An 18,186-nucleotide genomic window follows, 5' to 3' on the forward strand; every position below is an offset into this window, starting at 1 on the left:
CACCAGTAAGAATGGCTAAGATCAAAAATTCGGGTGACAGAAGATGCTGGTGAGGATGTGGAGAAAGAGGAACATTCTTCCATTGCTGGTGGAATTGCAAGCTGGTACNTCCACTCACAGGAGCAAATATGGGGATAAAGTGGAGAGCACAGACTAAAGGAAAGGCCATTCAGAGACTGTCCTACCTCGGGATTCATCCCATATATAGTTACCAATCCCAGACACTATTGTGGATGCCAAGAAGTGCATGCTGAAAGAAATCTGATATGTCTGTCTCCTGAGAGGCCCTGTCAGAGACTTACAAATACAGAGGTGGATGTTAGCAGCCANCCACTGGACTGAGAAGAGTTAGAGAGAAGGGTCTGAAGGAGTTGAAGGGATTTGCAACCCCATATGAAAAACAATATCAACCAACCAGACCCTCCAGAGCTCCCGGGGACTAAGCCATCAACAAAGGAGTACACATGGCTCCAGCTGCATAAATTGCAGAAGATGGCCTTGTCATCCATCAATGGAAAAAGAGGTCCTTGGTCGTATGAAGGCTGGATAGATGCCCCAGTGTAGGGGAACTGAGGGCTGGGAAGTGGGAATGGGTGGGTGGGTGGGTGGAGGAACACTCTCATAGAAGCAGGGGGAGGGAGGATGGGATAGGGGTCTTGGGGAAGGGGACCAGAAAAGGGGATAACATTTGAAATGTAAATAAAGAAAATATCCAATTTAAAAACCAATGACTTCATGAAATTCGCAGGCAAATGGATGGAACTGGAAAATATCATCCCGAGTGAGTGTATTAGTTAGGGTTTTACTGCTGTGAACAGACATCATGACCAAGGCAAGTCTTATAAAAAACATTTAATTGGGGCTGGCTTACAGGTTCAGAGGTTCAGTCCATTATCATCAAGGCAGGAGCATAGCAGTATCCAGGCAGGCATGGCGCAGGCAGAGCTGAGAGTTCTACATCTTCATCCAAAGGCTGCTAGTTGAAGACTGACTTCCAGGTACCTAGGGTGAGAGTATTAAGCCCACACCCACAGTGACATACCTACTCCAACCAGGTCACACCTATTCCAACAAGGCCACACCTCCAAATGGTGCCACTTCCTGGTGCAAGAATGTACAAACCATCACAGTGAGGTAAACCAGTCACAAAAGAACACACATGGTATGTATTCACTGATAAGTGAATATTAGCCAAAAAGCTCAGAATACCCATGATTCAACTCATATGACCATATGAAGCTTAATAAGAAGGAAGGTCAAAGTGTGGATGCTTCAAATCCACTTAGAAGAGGGAACAAAATAATCACAGGAGGCTGAGGGAGGGAAGGATCTGGCTAGGAGAGTGGAGGAGAAGGGGAAAAGGGGGCAGGACCAGGTATGGGAAGAGACAAGAGAGAAATCCAGAGGGCCAGGAGAACTAATAGAAATAAGTATGAGTGTGGGGGGGGGGTGAGAACTTGGGGAGCCTAGATGGCAGAGATGCTAGATGTTCCCTGGACCCAATGGAGATGACATTAGCGGAAATATCCAGTAGCAGGGAGACAGAACCTGAAGAGACCACATTTAGTAGATAAGCATGGCCCCCAGTGGAGCGATGAGACCACCCTCCCACCTCATAAATGTTTAATCCAGAATTTTCCCTGTCGAAAGGAAATACAGGGACAAAGATTGGAGCAGATACTAAAGAAAAGGCCATCCAGAGACTGCCCCCACTGTGTGTGATTCATTCCATCCGCAGACACCAAATCCTGACACTATTGCTGATGCCAAGGTGTGCTTGCAGACAGGAACCTGGTGTAGCTGTCCTCTGAGAGACTCAGCCAGCACCTGACTAAGACAGATGCAGATACTCACAGTCAACCATTGGACTGAGCCTCAGGACCCCAATGGAAGAGTAAGGGGAAGGGCTGAAGGAGCTGAGCGGGATTACAACCCCATAGGAAGAACACCAGTATCAATTAACCACAAGATCTATCAGAGCTCCCAGGGACTAAACTACCAACCAAAAAGTATACATAGGCTGGTCCATGGCTCCCGCTACGTATGTTGCTGAGTACTGCCTCATCTGGCATCAGTGAGAGGGGATGTGCTTGATCCATGCTAGAGGGGTGAGGCAGGAGTGGGTGGGTGGGGGAGCACCCTCTTAGAGGCAAAGAGGAGGGGAAGGGGAAAGGGAGGGCCCATGGAGTGGAGACTGGGAAAGGGGATAACATTTGAAATGTAATCAAATAAAATGAATAATAAAAAAGTAATTTCCCTAAGTTTAGGCAGAAAAATGACTGTGGGGAACTCAGCATAAGTCTACCTCACTACACTGTTCACTGCAGTACCTGTGATGGCAAAGTCTGTTGCTTTTCTAATCAAGTGTTTATGTTGAACCTTTAATGCAAGATAATCTCTTGGCTTGACTTCTGTCTGCCCTATACAACTTCTTTAGAAATGCAGTTGCAGTTCTTCTATACAGTAAATGCTACAGTTGTATAGAACTTGGAAAGTGACATCAGCACCCAAGCATGGTGGTACACACTTGCAGTCCCAGCACTTTGGAGGCTAGGACTAATCAATGAGGAGTTCAAAGCCACTCTTGAATTAGAGGCTAGCCTGAACTATCTCAAAACCAAAACACAGAAAGAGAGCATCACCAGTTATGAAAATTAAGTGAATGCCATTCCTTCAAACACTAGGCTGCCTTGGTGATCAGAAACTTATCCTAAAGATGCTGTTGTCAGTACTCCCTTTCTGGAGCTGTTCCTTTAAAAGTACCTTCAAAGGCAGTTTACAGACTATTGAAAGAAATTAGACTCATCAGTTCAAAGGTATCTATTGCAACAGAGTACAGGTAACAATATCCCACTTCTCAAGCTCTTCATCTAAGTTGCCCACAAACAACTTGAGTTTGTTTTTGTTTTTGTTTTTGTTTTAAATTAACCCTAGTTTGAATGAAAAATATATCGCCTCTTAATTTTCAGAATAAATTTCTGGAACTTGTTAAGTTGTATCCAAATAGGGAGTTTCAAAAACTGTTCTAAATTCAACAGCATTATTAAGTCTGTGACTTAAGAGGCAAGGCTCCTTCTGTCCTACACAGACTGGCAAATGAGTTAAGTGCAGTAGAGTTAGGGTAGGATATTAGTTTTGTGCACAAAGTCTAGAGCCAGAGTAAGTGGGATTACAGTCCTTCCTTAGCACTTATTAGTTACATAATTTTGAACAAGATGCCTAATCTCTCCATCGACCTAATTTCTTTTTGGTAATGGATATAATATTGGAGTATACAGATGATTTGAGTTAGTACCTAACACTGTATATGTGCTGTTTCAAGAGTTATGCTGAGTTCTATTGTTTATGTGCTGTATTAAGTTCTTTGGTACAAAGTAAGTTAATTTTAATAAGTTATTATCACATACATCACTTAATAATACTACCTTTAATTATAAACATCAGATAAGGTCTAATGTAAGACAGATGCAGAAATAATGCTAAGGTTATTGTCATCAACAGTACTGGTAAACTATTCTTATGTAAGAAAATTATAAATCTGCAGTATTTATATCAAAATGAAACGTGCAAGGTTAAGGAGATGTCTAAATGAGTAAATGTGTTTGTCTAGCAAACCTGACTTTGATCCCAGATCCCATTGTAGAAGAGAAGAATCAGCTCCTGAATGTTTTCTCTGACTTCCACGTGTACATCATAGCACATGTGTACCTGCATATATACACACTGGTAAAATAATAGTAATAACTAATATAATAATAATAGTTGTGAGTCTGTAGGTCCTCTGCCCAGATATTTTGCTTTATGTTACATCCTGGAAACATATCCTGGAGTGGAGATGCCTAATAGATCACCCAACATAGATTAAAAACGTCTGTGGCACCTGGGGAAAGGACTTTAACCCATGCTGCTATACCTTGACTGTATAAGAAGATCACAATCCTGAAACAATATGGTCATTTATCAGGAAGGTTTCATGTTGAGAAGTCTTCTTTGGTAAGATTTCTTTTTATTTATTTTTATTATGTATATGCATGTTTGCCATATATGGGGGGGGGCGTCAGACCCCACGGGGCTTCATGGGTTTCAGGCAGTTATAAGCTATCCAGTGTGGGTCCTGGGTGCTGAACTCTTGCCCTCCGCAGTAGCTCTCTTAACCACTGGGCTATTCCTCTGGTACCTGAGGAGTCTTCCTGGAACCCCCGTCCCTTGTCTTTTTCTCATGGAACCCAGTGGCACAGGTCCTAATTCTTTGGAGGTCATGTGCCTCCAGAGCATTCTGTTTTCATGACAAACATTCTCAGTTCTCATTTTACTTTTCTCACACCTAACAAAAGCAACCTAAGGAAGTATTTGTTTTCAGCTCCTTGAGGTTGCTGTCTAGGGTTGGGAAGGCGTGGCAGCGGGATAATAAAGCAGCTCATCACTGTCCATGGTCAGGAAGCAGAGAGAGAAGTGGTGGTGGCGGCACTAAGCTTGTTTTCTTTTATTCTTTCTTTTAAAGTATTTTATTTATGCATATGTGTGCTGTAAATTAAACCTTCCTTATTCTAAAATGAAAGAAGATGCTGTCCTTGGAGATTTACAAATCTCAAATTACAGAAAATTCAGATAACATGCTTCCGCTGAGATGGAAGTTTTGAAAACTAATGGCAAATACCAATAAGATAAAAATAAATGTTGTGGTCATAAGTGACCCAAAATGAAATCTTCACATAAAGTTGCTCATTAAATGCTTCAATTCTGGAAAATTTCTTGGTTTGTTTCCCTGCCTGATGGTGGCTGTCACTAAAGAAGGCAACTGACTTTCTGAACTTAATTCTCATATTATTAAGGACTAACTTGTCAAAGCAACAGTACTACCTGAAGATTGCCATCAGAAAGGCTTTGATGAAGTAGCTGCAACTGAGAACTCACCCAGGCTGCAGACACTAACACTCCAGATTCAGAGTCTTCACGTGGACCATTGTAGTGGGCACACATGTAATAATCCAAGTAGTATGAACACATACTCTTGCCTTCATTACTGGAATTTGTAAAATGAGTGTTACCTAGACACTCTAATATTAACCACATATCACAAGAGAATAAAAACCAAGTGCTCTAATAATTAGCAGACAGCAGCTTGAAGCTAAAAGCTAATAACACATGTACATAGTTTAATAACTAAAACTGCCATTGCTATTTCTAAGAATGAGTAGCTTAAAATGTAGCTGTGCATGTATGGTTTGTCAGTATGCATGCATGTGAAGAACACAGTGTTTAGAACATCTCCCTCTATTTCTATCATACCTATTTGAGACTCACTGAACCTGGGACTTACCAATTGACTGCACTGGTTAGCCAGTGAGCTTAGGATCTGCCTTTCCCATCCCCTCCTCAACTCCTAGCACTGCGGCTAGAGGGGCATACTTGCTTCCTCATATGTGGATTCTGGGTATTCAGACTCAAGTCCTCACAATTGAACAAAAAGTAATGTATCCACTAAGCCATGTCCTCAGCACTATAGATCAGATATGTGAAGAAAAAAATTGAACATGGTTTTGAACATGTGATTCCCAGTACTAGGATAGCTGAGGAAGAAGTTTGAATCTATCCTGGGATACAAATGAAGCTGTGTCTCAACATGCCCAAGGGTTTATGGCTCAATTTGTAGAGTGCTTGCCTAGCATGAAGGAGGACTGACTTCTATCCCCTAGCACTGCATAACCTGGGTATGGTAGTGATGAACTTCTATAATCCTTACACTTGGGAGGTAGAGGCAGAAAGATTAGAAATTCAACATCATCTTTGGCTACATATTGAGTATGGGATCTGTCTGGAAAACAGGAACCCTGACTCAACAAACAAAGGAACTAGTAAGCTTAATTTCTTTAAAAAGTTATACTTTGCTTAGGCAACAATTAAATTACTTTATCCTGTGCTAGGTCTTCATGTCCTCTCTCCATACTCCTCAGTAGATAATTTAGACTCATTAAAGGAAGACACTGACATGCAGTCAAGCTAGAAAAGTCACCATTGCAGTTAACCACCTCCCAAAGGCAAGTCTATATACCTTTTCTTGTACAAAGGCCTTAAAGTTGCTAGGCAAGTAATTTAGTACTGAGCTGAAGTCCTGGTTCTCTGTGTGTAATGTATATGTTTGTGTGGATGTGTGTACCAGCATACACGTATGTATGTGATCACCACCTTTCTTTGAGGAAGGGTCTCACCATGAAGCCCTATCTATCCTGAAACTCACAACTGGAATCAGACCATCCTTGAATTCACAGATTCCCCCACTATCTGCCTCTCTGTTGCTAGAATTAGAAGGGTATGCCACTACACACAGTTCACTACACAGACAGCTTTCTTCCTGAACCTAAAGCTCTCTAATTGGCTAAAGCTGGAGCTCTAGAAATCCGTCTTATCTGCTCTGCCCATCTCCAAGCTTTGGGGATACCACTGGACTTTACCCTGAGTTTGGGATACCCAGGATACCCCTGAGTTTGGAAATCCAAACTCAGATTTTCAAGCTTGCACAGCAGGCACTCTTCCAAGTGGGCTATCTCCCCAATACACTTTTGTTTTTTGAGACAGGGCATCACTCTATACTCTCCAGATGACCTGGAGTCATGTAAGCCTAGACTAGCTTTGCACATTGCCTTCCGACTGGATTATAGCTGTGTGTCATTACACTCTACAAACCAACACTTCCTTTTTGAAGGGCAAGCAAGGGTTTATTGAGGAATATCATTGCTTAATTTAAATAGTTCTTAAGTACCCACATTAGTATCCTTCAGAGCAGTATGTACTTACGTGAAAAGCTAGAATGGACCTTCTGGTAAATTCTAGCTCACCATGCTAGTACACTGACTTGAAATGAAGGAATCACTGGTATATTCGTGTTATTTAGAATCACTAAAGTGACCAGAGAACCACAGTTTTATTTGACCCAGGAAGCTGACCTCTCTTCAGTTTAATGAATGGCAAGCACTGCAAGAACTCCAGCCTCGAAGATCTTTAATTGAGATGTGTTCTTGAGAATTAAACAACAGAAACTCACATAGTAAGTATCTTCAAAATTTATAATTGATCTAGAGGCTTAGAAGCCAACCAAGACAAAGGAGGCCGGAAGAAGGAACAGACCACAGCTGTTCTGTTATACTTTCACAAAAGCAGAAGCAGGGACCCCAGCCAGTCACTTAATAAAGGTTGGTCTTTTTCATGATCTTAAGAAACTCTTCCTCGTTCACTTCTCCGTCGCCATCACGATCAGCTTCATCGATCATTTCCTGCAGCTCCTCATCTGTAAGGCTTTCCCCCAGCTCATTGGCCACACGCTTGAGGTTTTTGAATGAAATTTTCCCAGTTTCGTCGTCATCAAACAACCTGAAAGCCTTCAGGATTTCCTCCTTGGTATCTTTCTCGGCCATCTTCTGAGTCATCACCGCCAAGAAGTCATTGAAGCTGATCTTCCCTGTGGCCTCTTTGTCCACTTCTGAAATCATTTTCTTCATCTCTTCCTTCCTGGGTTCAAAGCCGAGTGCTCTCATGGCCACCTTTAGCTCCTTCACATCGATGGTCCCGCTCCCGTCAGAATCGAAGAGGTCAAAGGCTTCCCGAACTTCTTGTTTTTGATCTTCGGTGAGTTCAGGCTTAGGACCCACCTTTCTCTTGTAGCTGGTAGAGGCCACGTTTGACTTCCTGAAGGTGGACGCCATCTTCCACCAGTTAGGTTCTTAACGGTGCCCTGACATCGCACGTGTGTGAGGTGCCCCTGCTAGTGCGCCTGCGCCTGCACCAGCCCCTATGTGCCTGCACCAGCCCCTATGCGCCTGCACCAGCCCCTATGCGCCTGCTACCTGGGCCACAGAGCCCCAAACCATCAGTGAGATCTTATTTACCCTATAACCCAGTTTCCTCAGTTTGTTATTCAATTTCCAGCAGTTAATACCTGCTGGCAAGAAACTTGCAGCTGGGCAGTGGTGGCACACGCCTTTAATTCAGCACTTGGGAGGCAGAGGCAGGCAGATTTCTGAGTTCGAGGCCAGCCTATCTACAAAGTGAGTCCCAGGACAGCCAGGGCTATACGGAGAAACCCTGTCTCAAAAGAACCAAGAAAGAAAAGAAAAGAAGAGAAGAGAAGAGAAGAGAAGAGAAGAGAAGAGAAGAGAAGAGAAGAGAAGAGAAGAGAGAAGAGAAGAGAAGAGAAGAGAAGAGAAAAGAGAAGAGAAGAGAGAAGAGAAGAGAAGAGAAGAGAAAAGAGAAGAAAAGAGAAGAGAAAAGAGAGAAGAGAAAAGAGAAGAAAAGAAAAGAGAAAAGAGAAGAAAAGAAAAGAGAAAAGAGAAGAAAAAAGAAAAGAGAAGAAAAGAGAAGAAAAGAGAAGAAGAAAAGAATTTTCCATACTAATTAAAAGGACAAATATAGCGTAATCAAGTTTGAGTTTGACTACTTGGTATTAAATTCAAATAAGAAGGAAGACGATTAAATGGCACAACATGTGTTCACTAGACATGATTAAAAAACAGGTAAGATAAAGGCACTTAGGTGTAAAATTTGAGGAAGTTTGTCTTCTGTTGAACCTTAGTAAACTTTCCTGGCAGTTTCTCAAATATGACATGTAATATCCAGTATAATTCACTTCTAGTACCTGGGTTTTTGTTGAAATTTCATTCAGTAGGCTTTTGACTTCGACAGATGAGGGTGAAGTGTTCTGGTATGTATTTGTAAAATTCTAGCAGTGTGTTTACTCTCACTCACTATTCACTACCTGCTGCACAGAGTCCCACATTCAGTCAGAAACAGCCACTAAGCAAGAAGGTATCTTTTTTTTTTTCTTTATTTACATTTCAAATGCTATCCCAAAAGTTCCCTATACCCCCCTCGCCCCTGCTCCCCTACCCACCCACTCCCACTACTTGGCCCTGGCCTTCCCCTGTGCTGGGTCATATAAAGTTTACAAGACCAAGGGGCCCCTCTTCCCAATGATGGCTGCTTAGGCCATCTTGCAAGAAGGTATCTTTAGGGGCAAACTATATTTACAAGGGAGACATCTTCCTTTTTAACTCCACCTGAAAATTTATAGGGGAAACATTTAAGGAAAGAGTCAAGGTCACCTAAAGGTAACTTTTGCTCTTAAAATCCTAACCAAATGCATGAAAATTTCATGCCCACCATCTTTCCTTTGAAGCCTGTGATACATGACCTTAAATTGAACATTCCCAGTGATGGACACCTTACACCAAGCAAAGCTCAGAAGTGCCTACAATGTCTCCTTTCTTATAAGAGAATGTATAAGTTTCTGAAATAAAACTCCCACACTTTATCTGATGGCCTTGTTGTTTTGCAGATGTCAATGTTCTCCGTAGGTGCTGCAAGTAATAAATCTTTCTGCACACTTTCATCTGGTCATGCTAGTAGGTTTCACGCTCATCTAGAGGAGAGCCCACTGTATTCAGTTACAGTTGTCCCTCTCTGACTGCAGACAAGGAAGGTGATGGTGCAGCATAGTGGAAACCTAAAATTGTCTTTTGAAGTTAAATTGGTCCTTCTGGGAACCAAAACAAGAGAAAAGTGAAAGCTTTTTAGGAAAGGAAGGGGGGGGGAAGAAGGAAGGAAGAAAGGAAAGAAGGAAGGAAGGAAGAAAGGAAAAAGGGAAGAAAGGAAGAAAGGGGAAAAGTTATCTAGCAAATGAAGATAGTTGACTTTTAATTTTTAGTATTTTTAACCCCCTCCCCCCAAAATGTATATTTACCAGTATTTGATCTGTACAACAGATGACATCTGGAAGATTTTTTGTTCCAAATCTTCTGTATCCCAGGCATCCAGAACAGTGTTTGACACATTGAAGAGATATTGTTATCTATTGACTTCTCGTATAATTAATATTGATTCTAAAATACCTTCTAAGTTATCAAATGAAAGGTGATTCAAAAGACCCAATAATTCTAGGAATATTTTACAAAACTGAGTTTTGTTTTGTTTTGTTTTGTTTTGAAACTGTGATTCAATGTTGATTATAAGGTTTGTTTAGAAATTTTGTTTAGTTATTTGGTTTTCCTGGAGTCAAATGCAGGATTGCATCCTTGCTGTGAAAGTACTCTCCACTGAACCCCAGCCCAGCCTTTCATGGCATGTTCAGCTGGTCAAATCGTATGACCTTCCCCCAGTGACAATGGACACAGGTCTGAGGTATAGGGTTTTTGAAAATAAAAAAATAAAAAAATAAAAAAAGCTTCTTTGATCCCTTTTCTCTCCTTCATTTCCTGCAGGTATTGCATCTTCTTTCAATTCTACATCTAATTATCTCTGCAGATTTGAAGAAATCAACTTATCCCCTTCATGACATCCGTATCTCTCATTTGAAATGCCATACTAAAATTCCCTAATGTACTTTTTTATTTTAGAAACCCACAAAATCTCCAGAGACACTTTTCTAATGGAACTATACAGACCCTGGCTGATCAGACCTCAGCTTCTTCCAGACTTGCATTTCGTTTGGCAGCCCCTCTTTTGCCTAAATTTAAGACAAGCTATGATGTGTTGGGGAAAACTAAGGGCTAAAAGCTGCCATATAGAGAGCAATATTTGAGGCCAAGTTGAACTCAAAACAAACTGGTTGTCATAGTTTCCAGATGTGTGCAATCAGCAGTCACAACAAAGGGCCACCAAACGTTCTCTTCATAGGAAACAATTCCCTCAAGATCAGTTCTTGATGAACATTCTGTGTTCATAGTCTTGACCCTGACTTGAAAAGGAGACATTATGTCTTCTTTTGCCTCATTTGAACCTTGCATTAATTTCCTGTCTCATAGATGGAAAAAACAAAGCAAGGCATAGAAGAGGCCTGTAACTCTGTAACTCGTGTTTAATAGTATATAGTCAATAAATGTATTTTGAGGTCATACCTTGGCCTTGTCTGAACCCAGAACTTAAAAGTTGTTCATTACATCATGCTGCCTTAGAATTGAGATTATTAATAAAACTTAGCTCCTGGTCATCATCCATATCCCTCAGAGTAAGTAAGAAAGCAATCTTTGTAGAATAGTTCAGCAGGGATTTGCATCATTTGGCTGAATCCAGGGCACTTTGCTAGCTGCTAAGTGAAGAAGGCACCTCTGGGGACAAACTCATGAATGGATATATAGAGGAAACTGGTGACTCTTTTAAAAACTCTTAGCAGGGCTGGAATATGCCAATGCCTATAATCCAAGCATTTTAGAGACTAAGAAAAAAGAGTATCAGGAAGTTGGGGCCTGAGCTACATAAAAATAATCCTCTCCACCACACACTCAAATCCTTAATGCATCTTCAAAGTTGTTGTTGTTGTTGTTGTTGTTGTTGTTGTTGTTGTTGTTGTTTTTGGTTTTTGGTTTTTGGTTTGTTTGTTTGTTTAACTAGAGCTCTTTGGAAAGCTTTATGAGGAGGTCGTTGAGGCCACCAAATCACTCTGACTCATTCTTTTAAATGACCTTGCTCACTGTAATACTAAATTCTCTTCCCAGGAGTGTTAGTTGCTGCTGCTTTCTTTTTTGAATAGGTGATAAATGACCCAAGTGCAGCATGCTCAGAATGTGCATCTGCTGGTCAGTGGTGGTACACACTTTTAATCCCAGCACTCAGGAGGCAGAGGCAGATGAGAGCCACCCAGGACTACAAAGTGATATCCATGGCTACATGAGAAAGCCTGTCTTGAAAACAAACAAATAAAAAACAATTAAAAGGTGCATCTAAACTGAGAAAGCCTGTATGTATTATGTACGTATGGATGGATGGATGGATGGATGGATGGATGGATGGATGGATGGATGGACATCATGTTCATGCTTGGTGCCCATGGATGGATCCCCCTAAAGTGAACTTACAGATAGTTGTGAGTTGCAAGAGCAACAACTGTTCTTTACTACAGATCCAAGACTCCAGAAATGTGCTTTCTAATATGAACATTATGAAGTAAAGTTCCCAGAAAAAAAAAAAAGCCACACACACTTTCGTTAAGGATTCTACAAAGCTGGTTGAGTGATTGGAACTTTGTGGTTGTAGAGTTAGAATATAGCACATCTACTGCCAAATTATCTTGGGCTATCTTTAGTATGTATCTATCCTCATTTTATTTCTGTTGCTGTGATTACACACACACACACACACACACACACACACACACTGACAAAAAGCAAGTCAGGAAAGAGAGGTTTTTAACTCAAAATTTCAGCTATGGTCCATCATTTCAAGGAAGTTAAGGTTTTGAGAACTTGAAACAGTTAGTCACATCCACAGTCAAAATCAGAGAGAGAGTGACTACGTGCATGCTAAATAGTGCTCCGCTTGCTTTCTCTGCTCTCATCCAGTGCAGGATACACACCCAAGAAATGGTGCTGCCCACAATGGCCAGGTCTTTCTACCTCAAATAGTATATTAGACAATCCCCCCATAGACATACCTGTAGACCAACCTTATCTAGACAACCCTTTCTTGAGATTCTCTTCCCAGATTGTTCTAGATTGTGCCAAACCAACAAAACTAAGAACCATAGTGCTTGAAATAGCCCATTGTCCACCTTTGTATCTGAACATCTCTGTGACCATAAGCTAAAACCTCCTAGGGTACATTAACAGAGAGCTAACTTCTACCAACCCAAGAGCTAAAAGTGCCATCAGGTTCCTAATTCCCAGAGAGTTTCCTGCTTCTTTCTTTGTAACCAGTCTACCTGTTTCCATCTGTATTTGAGAAATGACTTGATTTTTTTACTTCATTTTACTCTAGAGCTATAGAAGTTTCATGAAATCATTTCCACACTGGAAGATGTTATTTAGAGCAACCTAAATTCATGTATGTGCCATGATTATCCATATCTTGCTTAAGAATCAATTCTTATTCCCTTTGAGTGAGAGTTGTACTTTTGTAGATGATATGCATGGGTTCCCCCGTAAAAGGCCTCTTAAATCTTCATTTACAGAAAGCATTTCTTTCCAGGCAATCTCACTGCTGTGAGTAATAGATGTCTCTACACACTTATGTTCTGGTTGCTTGTTGTTTTTAAAACAAAATCCTACATATTTTATTTTACCAAATGAAGACTCAGGACACTGATGTACAAGAAGGAAAAGCTCCGCTTTCTTCTGTTCCTCCTGTTCCTCCTATTCCTCCTCTTACTCCTCCTTCTCCTCCTTCTTCTCCTCCATTCTTAAATACCCTTCAACTCAAAGACCCTCCTTTCTCCTTCCTGGGTTTTCTTATGTTCACTTCCTCTCAATCGTTTGCTTGTCCTGTTTCTTGACCTATTGTTGACTTTATTTAATCCTGTTTACAGAAAACTTTTGGGTTAAAGGTATGGGTTAGGTCTGAGCCACATTACAACCACTTGTCTACAGTAAACAGAAAGCTCTTGGATAAAAGGTGTGTGCTATGACTGAGCCATACCACAACAAGGTTTGTCCAGCTCACAATCTTGGGATTCACAATGTGATCAAATGTCCTGCAGCAGTTGTTTTGGCTTTACACTCACCAAGAGGCAAGCGCATTATGTTCAGTGGCATAACCACGAGAAGAACATACTGTCTTAGGGTAAGCGCCTTGTGTTCAGTGGCATAACCACGAGAAGAACACACTGTCTTAGTTAGGGTAGTGCCTTGTGTTCACTGGCATAACCACGAGAAGAAAACACTGTCTTAGTTAGGGTAGCGCCTTGTGTTCAGTGGCATAACCACGAGAAGAAAACACTGTCTTAGTTAGGGTAGCGCCTTGTGTTCAGTGGCATAACCATGAGAAGAACACACTGTCTTAGTTAGGGTTTCAATGGCTGTGATCAAGATCTATGACCAAAACGCAAGTTTAGGAGGAAAGGGTTTATTTGGCTTACATTTCCACATTGTATTCTATTATTGAAAGGAATTGGGGAAGGAACTCAAACAGGGCAGGAACATGGAGACAGGAGCTGATGCGAAAGCTAGAGAGGGTGCTGCTTATTGGCTGATACCCATTTCTTGCTCAGCCTGCTTTCTTATAGAACTCATGACCGCCAGCTCAGAGATGGTACCACCCACAAAGGGCTGAACTCTCTCTCCCCCATCTATAACTAATTAAGAAAATGTCTTATATCTGAACCTTATGGAGACATTTTCTCAACTGAGTTTCCCTCCTTTCAGTTAACTCTAGCTTGACATAAAACTAGCCAAGTCAGTGTCCAGGCTTTTTGTTTACCTTTAGTCTTAGAAAAAAAGTATTATTAGTATGTATATGAGTGTACATGTCCATGCATACAGGTGTGGTATGTGTCTGCTTTCAAATGGGTGTCATGAATCAAACTCATATAGCAATCATATCAAGCTCACATGACCTTTACTTACTGAGTCATGTCACAAGGTCCTACCTTTGTTCATTTTCAATTCTTTCTTATGATATTTATTATATACTTTTCAACTCCATATACAAGTTAGTAATACATGCCAGTGCCTTTGGTTGGCATTGGTATGAGGTTACAATATATGCACTTGGAAAATTAATGGAAATAATCAGTGTGTTTGTTTCTTTGTTTGTTTGTGTGCTCTCTCTCTCTCTCTCTCTCTCTCTCTCTCTCTGTGTGTGTGTNGGAAAATTAATGGAAATAATCAGTGTGTTTGTTTCTTTGTTTGTTTGTGTGCTCTCTCTCTCTCTCTCTCTGTATATATGTACGTGTGTGTGTGTGTGTGTGTGTGTGTGTGTGTGTGTGTGTTTGTGTGTATGTGTGTGTGTGTTTTCAGGGATGTCCTAGGTAATCAATTGTGGATTCTCTGAGAGGAAAAGAGATGGTTGTTTAAATCTAACCATGAATAATAGAGTTGAAAAGAGAGGGAAGAACCATTAGAAATCAACAACAATATCTACAGCCAGGTGAGATCAAGTGCACGGGGACTGTGAAGCCTGTTTCCACTGACTTGGTTTCTGGTGGACTTGCATGGCATGAGAAATGATGTTTCAGAGTCTTTTAAAATTTAAGTTGCACTCAGAAAATTGAGTGAATCCCAGTGTCACCCAAAGCAGAAAACATGCATAGTAAAGTGCCTAGAGGCTGCCTACTTACTCTCCTACAAGCACAGATGAGAGAGGCTCCAAAAATAAGCATGATGACTGCACTGGACCCTGGAGAGTGCATTCCAAAATCAACAATACAAAGCAAAATATGTGTTCCTAGTATGTGGAGCTATTTTCAAGAAATTGACTGAGCAGCAAGCATTTACAGTCCCACTGGTATCTTGAATGGGACTATGAAGCCAAGCCCAGCGACTCAGCCTCAGTCCTTTTGGTAAGCTCAGGGACAGATTTTAGTGTCCAGACAAGGGCTACATGAGTTCTCCTTCTCTAAACTTTGGGAATGAAGAAGTACTCCTTTCAAATACAAAACCAGACTGTAATTGATAAAGAGAATTTGTCAGAGCTTCACAATTCCTTCAACTTTCACCCAAATATTCCATTAGCAAAGAAAAGCGTGAGGCAGTGAGTTCACTGGGAGCCAGAGGAGCATGAGGAAGGAGCTACAGCAGAGGGAAATGTTTTATCTTTTCAAAATGCTAAGTTTACTTTTTTATTTATGATGGTATCAAATTCCATCTCTTTTCTCAGGGTGTCTGAGCACCTGACAGTACACCTGCTTGGAGAGGACTGGATGAGGTCCAGAATGGGTAGGGTCCACAGTCCACCTCTTCCCTTCTGGCCATCAGGCACCTGCCCACCCTGCCTGGAGGGTATAAAACAGAATCCTGGAGGAGCAGGATCCTGGTTGAGCTAGCAGTGAATGGGGAAGGGGGGGAAGTGTTCTTTGAGAATCTTAGTGTTACAGCTCCTTTAGGCAAAGGCCAGCTCTGACAATCCTTAATGAAGCAGCTCTCTGAGGCAATCTTAGCTTGTTTGTATTTCTTTATTAGAAGTGGGTTTGAACACATACCCATGCTGGAGCTAGCTACAGTCCCTTCATCTTATATGTTTAGAACTTGTATATTTCAGCAAACATGTAGACACAGAGATGGTATTTAATATGGAGTCCGATCTACAATACAAATCTACCAAGTAAGATCTCCACTTCATATATCATTTGAGTTTGTGTGTTAACAAAGAAAGGGGAAGGAGGAAGAAGAATAATGATCCAAAGTATTTGAATCTGGTAGATGGGTGTGGGAGTGCACACCTGACATCTCAATATCTGGAAGCTGAGACAGGCCAGGAGGATTATACATTTTCTCCAGCTTGGGGTATATAGTAGAAACCCTGTCGCAAATATAAAAAAATAATAATAATAAATTCAATCAATTAATTAACTGTTTCTAACTTTCTATCTTTTTCTCTGAATCTCACTGTGTAACCCTAGCTGACCTGGAACCCACGATATAGACAATCTGAGTGACCAAAAGCAGCTGTGTCTGCTGTCGAAGACAGAATGACTGATTAGAACTGCAGTGATAAGTCATTGCGGAGGGGGCTCAGAGTGCACTAACCAGCAGGTAGAGCTCGGTAGAGCTCGTGCCTCTATGTCAGCCCAGCCTGGTTCCTGGCTATGCATGATTCCACATAGGCTCACATTAAGAGAAGACCATGGATTCTTATCTCCTTGTGCAAAGCTCAAGTCTAAGTGGATCAAGAAACTCCACATAAAACCAGAGACTCTGAAACTTACAGAGGAGAAAGTGAAGAAATGGGCACAGGGGAAAAATTCCTAAACAGAACAGCAATGGCTTGTGCTGTAAGACCAAGAATCAACAAGTGGAGCAGGGCGTGGTGGCCCATGCCTTTAATCCCAGCATTCGGGAGGCAGAGGCAGGCGGATTTCTGAGTTCGAAGCCAGCCTGGTCTACAAAGTGAGTACAGGACAGCCAGGGCTATACAGAGAAACCCTGTCTCTAAAAACAAAACAACAACAAAAAAAATTGCAAAGCTTCTGTAAGGTAAAAGACACTGTCAATAAGACAAAACAGCAACCAACAGACTGGGAGAGGATTTTTACCAATCCTAAATCTGATAGNGGACTAATATCCAATATATACAAAGAACTCAAGAAGGTGGGCTCCAGAAAAACAAAATAAACCTATTTTTAAAATGGGGTACAGAGCTAAACAANGAATTCTCAACTGAGGAATACCGAATGGCTGAGAAGCACCTGAAAAAATGTTCAACATCCTTAATCATCAGGGAAATGCAAATCAAAACAACCCTGAGATTCCACCTCACACCATCAGAATAGCTAAGATCAAAAATTCAGGTGACAGCAGATGCTGGCAAGGATGTGGAGAAAGAGGAACACTCCTCCATTGCTAGTTAGACTGCAAGCTGGTACAACCACTCTGGAAATCAGTTTGGCGGTTCCTCAGAAAACTGGACATATTTCTACCAGCAGATCCAGCAATACCTCTCCTGGGCATACCCAAAAGATGTTCCAACTTGTAATAAGGATATACGTTTCACTATGTTCATAGCAGCCTTATTTCTAATAGCCAGAAGCTGGAAAGAACCCAGATGTCCCTCAACAGAAGAATGGATACAGAAAATATGGTACATTTACACAATGGAGTGCTACTCAGCAATTAAAAATAATGAATTTATGAAATTCTTAGGTAAATGGATGGATCTGGAGGATATCATCCTGAGTGAGGTAACCCAATCACAAAAGAATACACCTGATATGCACTCACTGATAAGTAGATATTAGTCCAAAAACTTAGACTACTCAAGATACAATATGCAAAACACATGAAACTCAAGAAGGAGGAAGACAAAGTGTAGATACTTCGTTCCTTCTTAGAATAGAGATCAAAATACCCATGGAAGGAGTTACAGAGATCGAGTTTGGAGCAGAGCCTGGAGGAATGACCATCCAGAGACTGCCCCACTTGGGAATCCACCCCATAAACAACCACCAAACCCAAACACTAGGCAGATGCCAACAAGAGCCTGCTGACAGGAGCCTGATATAGTTGTCTCCTGAGAGGCTCTGCCAGTGCCTAGCAAATGAAGAAGTAGATGCTCAGCCAGGCATGGTGGCATACGCCTTTAATCCCAGCACTTGGGAGGGAGAGACAGGTGAATTTCTGAGTTCGAGACCAGCCTGGTCTACAGAGTGAGTTCTAGGACAACCAGGGCTATACAGAGAAATCTTGTCTGGAGAAAAAAGAAGAAGAAGAAGAAGAAGAAGAAGAAGAAGAAGAAGAAGAAGAAGAAGAAGAAGAAGAAGAAGAAGAAGAA

At 41.3% G+C, this 18,186-nt stretch overlaps 1 protein-coding gene across 1 annotated transcript; it reads right to left on the bottom strand.

The window, feature by feature from the left end:
* Positions 1-7,043: 7,043 nt before the first annotated feature.
* Cetn1 (centrin 1) lies at positions 7,044-7,742 on the bottom strand. Its single transcript, XM_021214993.1, has one exon. The coding sequence runs from the start codon at positions 7,698-7,700 to the stop codon at positions 7,182-7,184; it is 519 nt and encodes a 172-aa protein (XP_021070652.1). The 5' UTR covers positions 7,701-7,742; the 3' UTR covers positions 7,044-7,181.
* Positions 7,743-18,186: the final 10,444 nt, after the last annotated feature.

This window comes from Mus pahari, chromosome 15 (assembly GCF_900095145.1).
Source record: "Mus pahari chromosome 15, PAHARI_EIJ_v1.1, whole genome shotgun sequence".
Lineage (NCBI taxonomy): Eukaryota > Metazoa > Chordata > Mammalia > Rodentia > Muridae > Mus > Mus pahari.

Coding starts and splice junctions, on each gene's coding strand:
- Cetn1 (XM_021214993.1), bottom strand. CDS start 7,700: ATGGCGTCCACCTTCAGGAAGTCAAACGTGGCCTCTACCAGCTACAAG.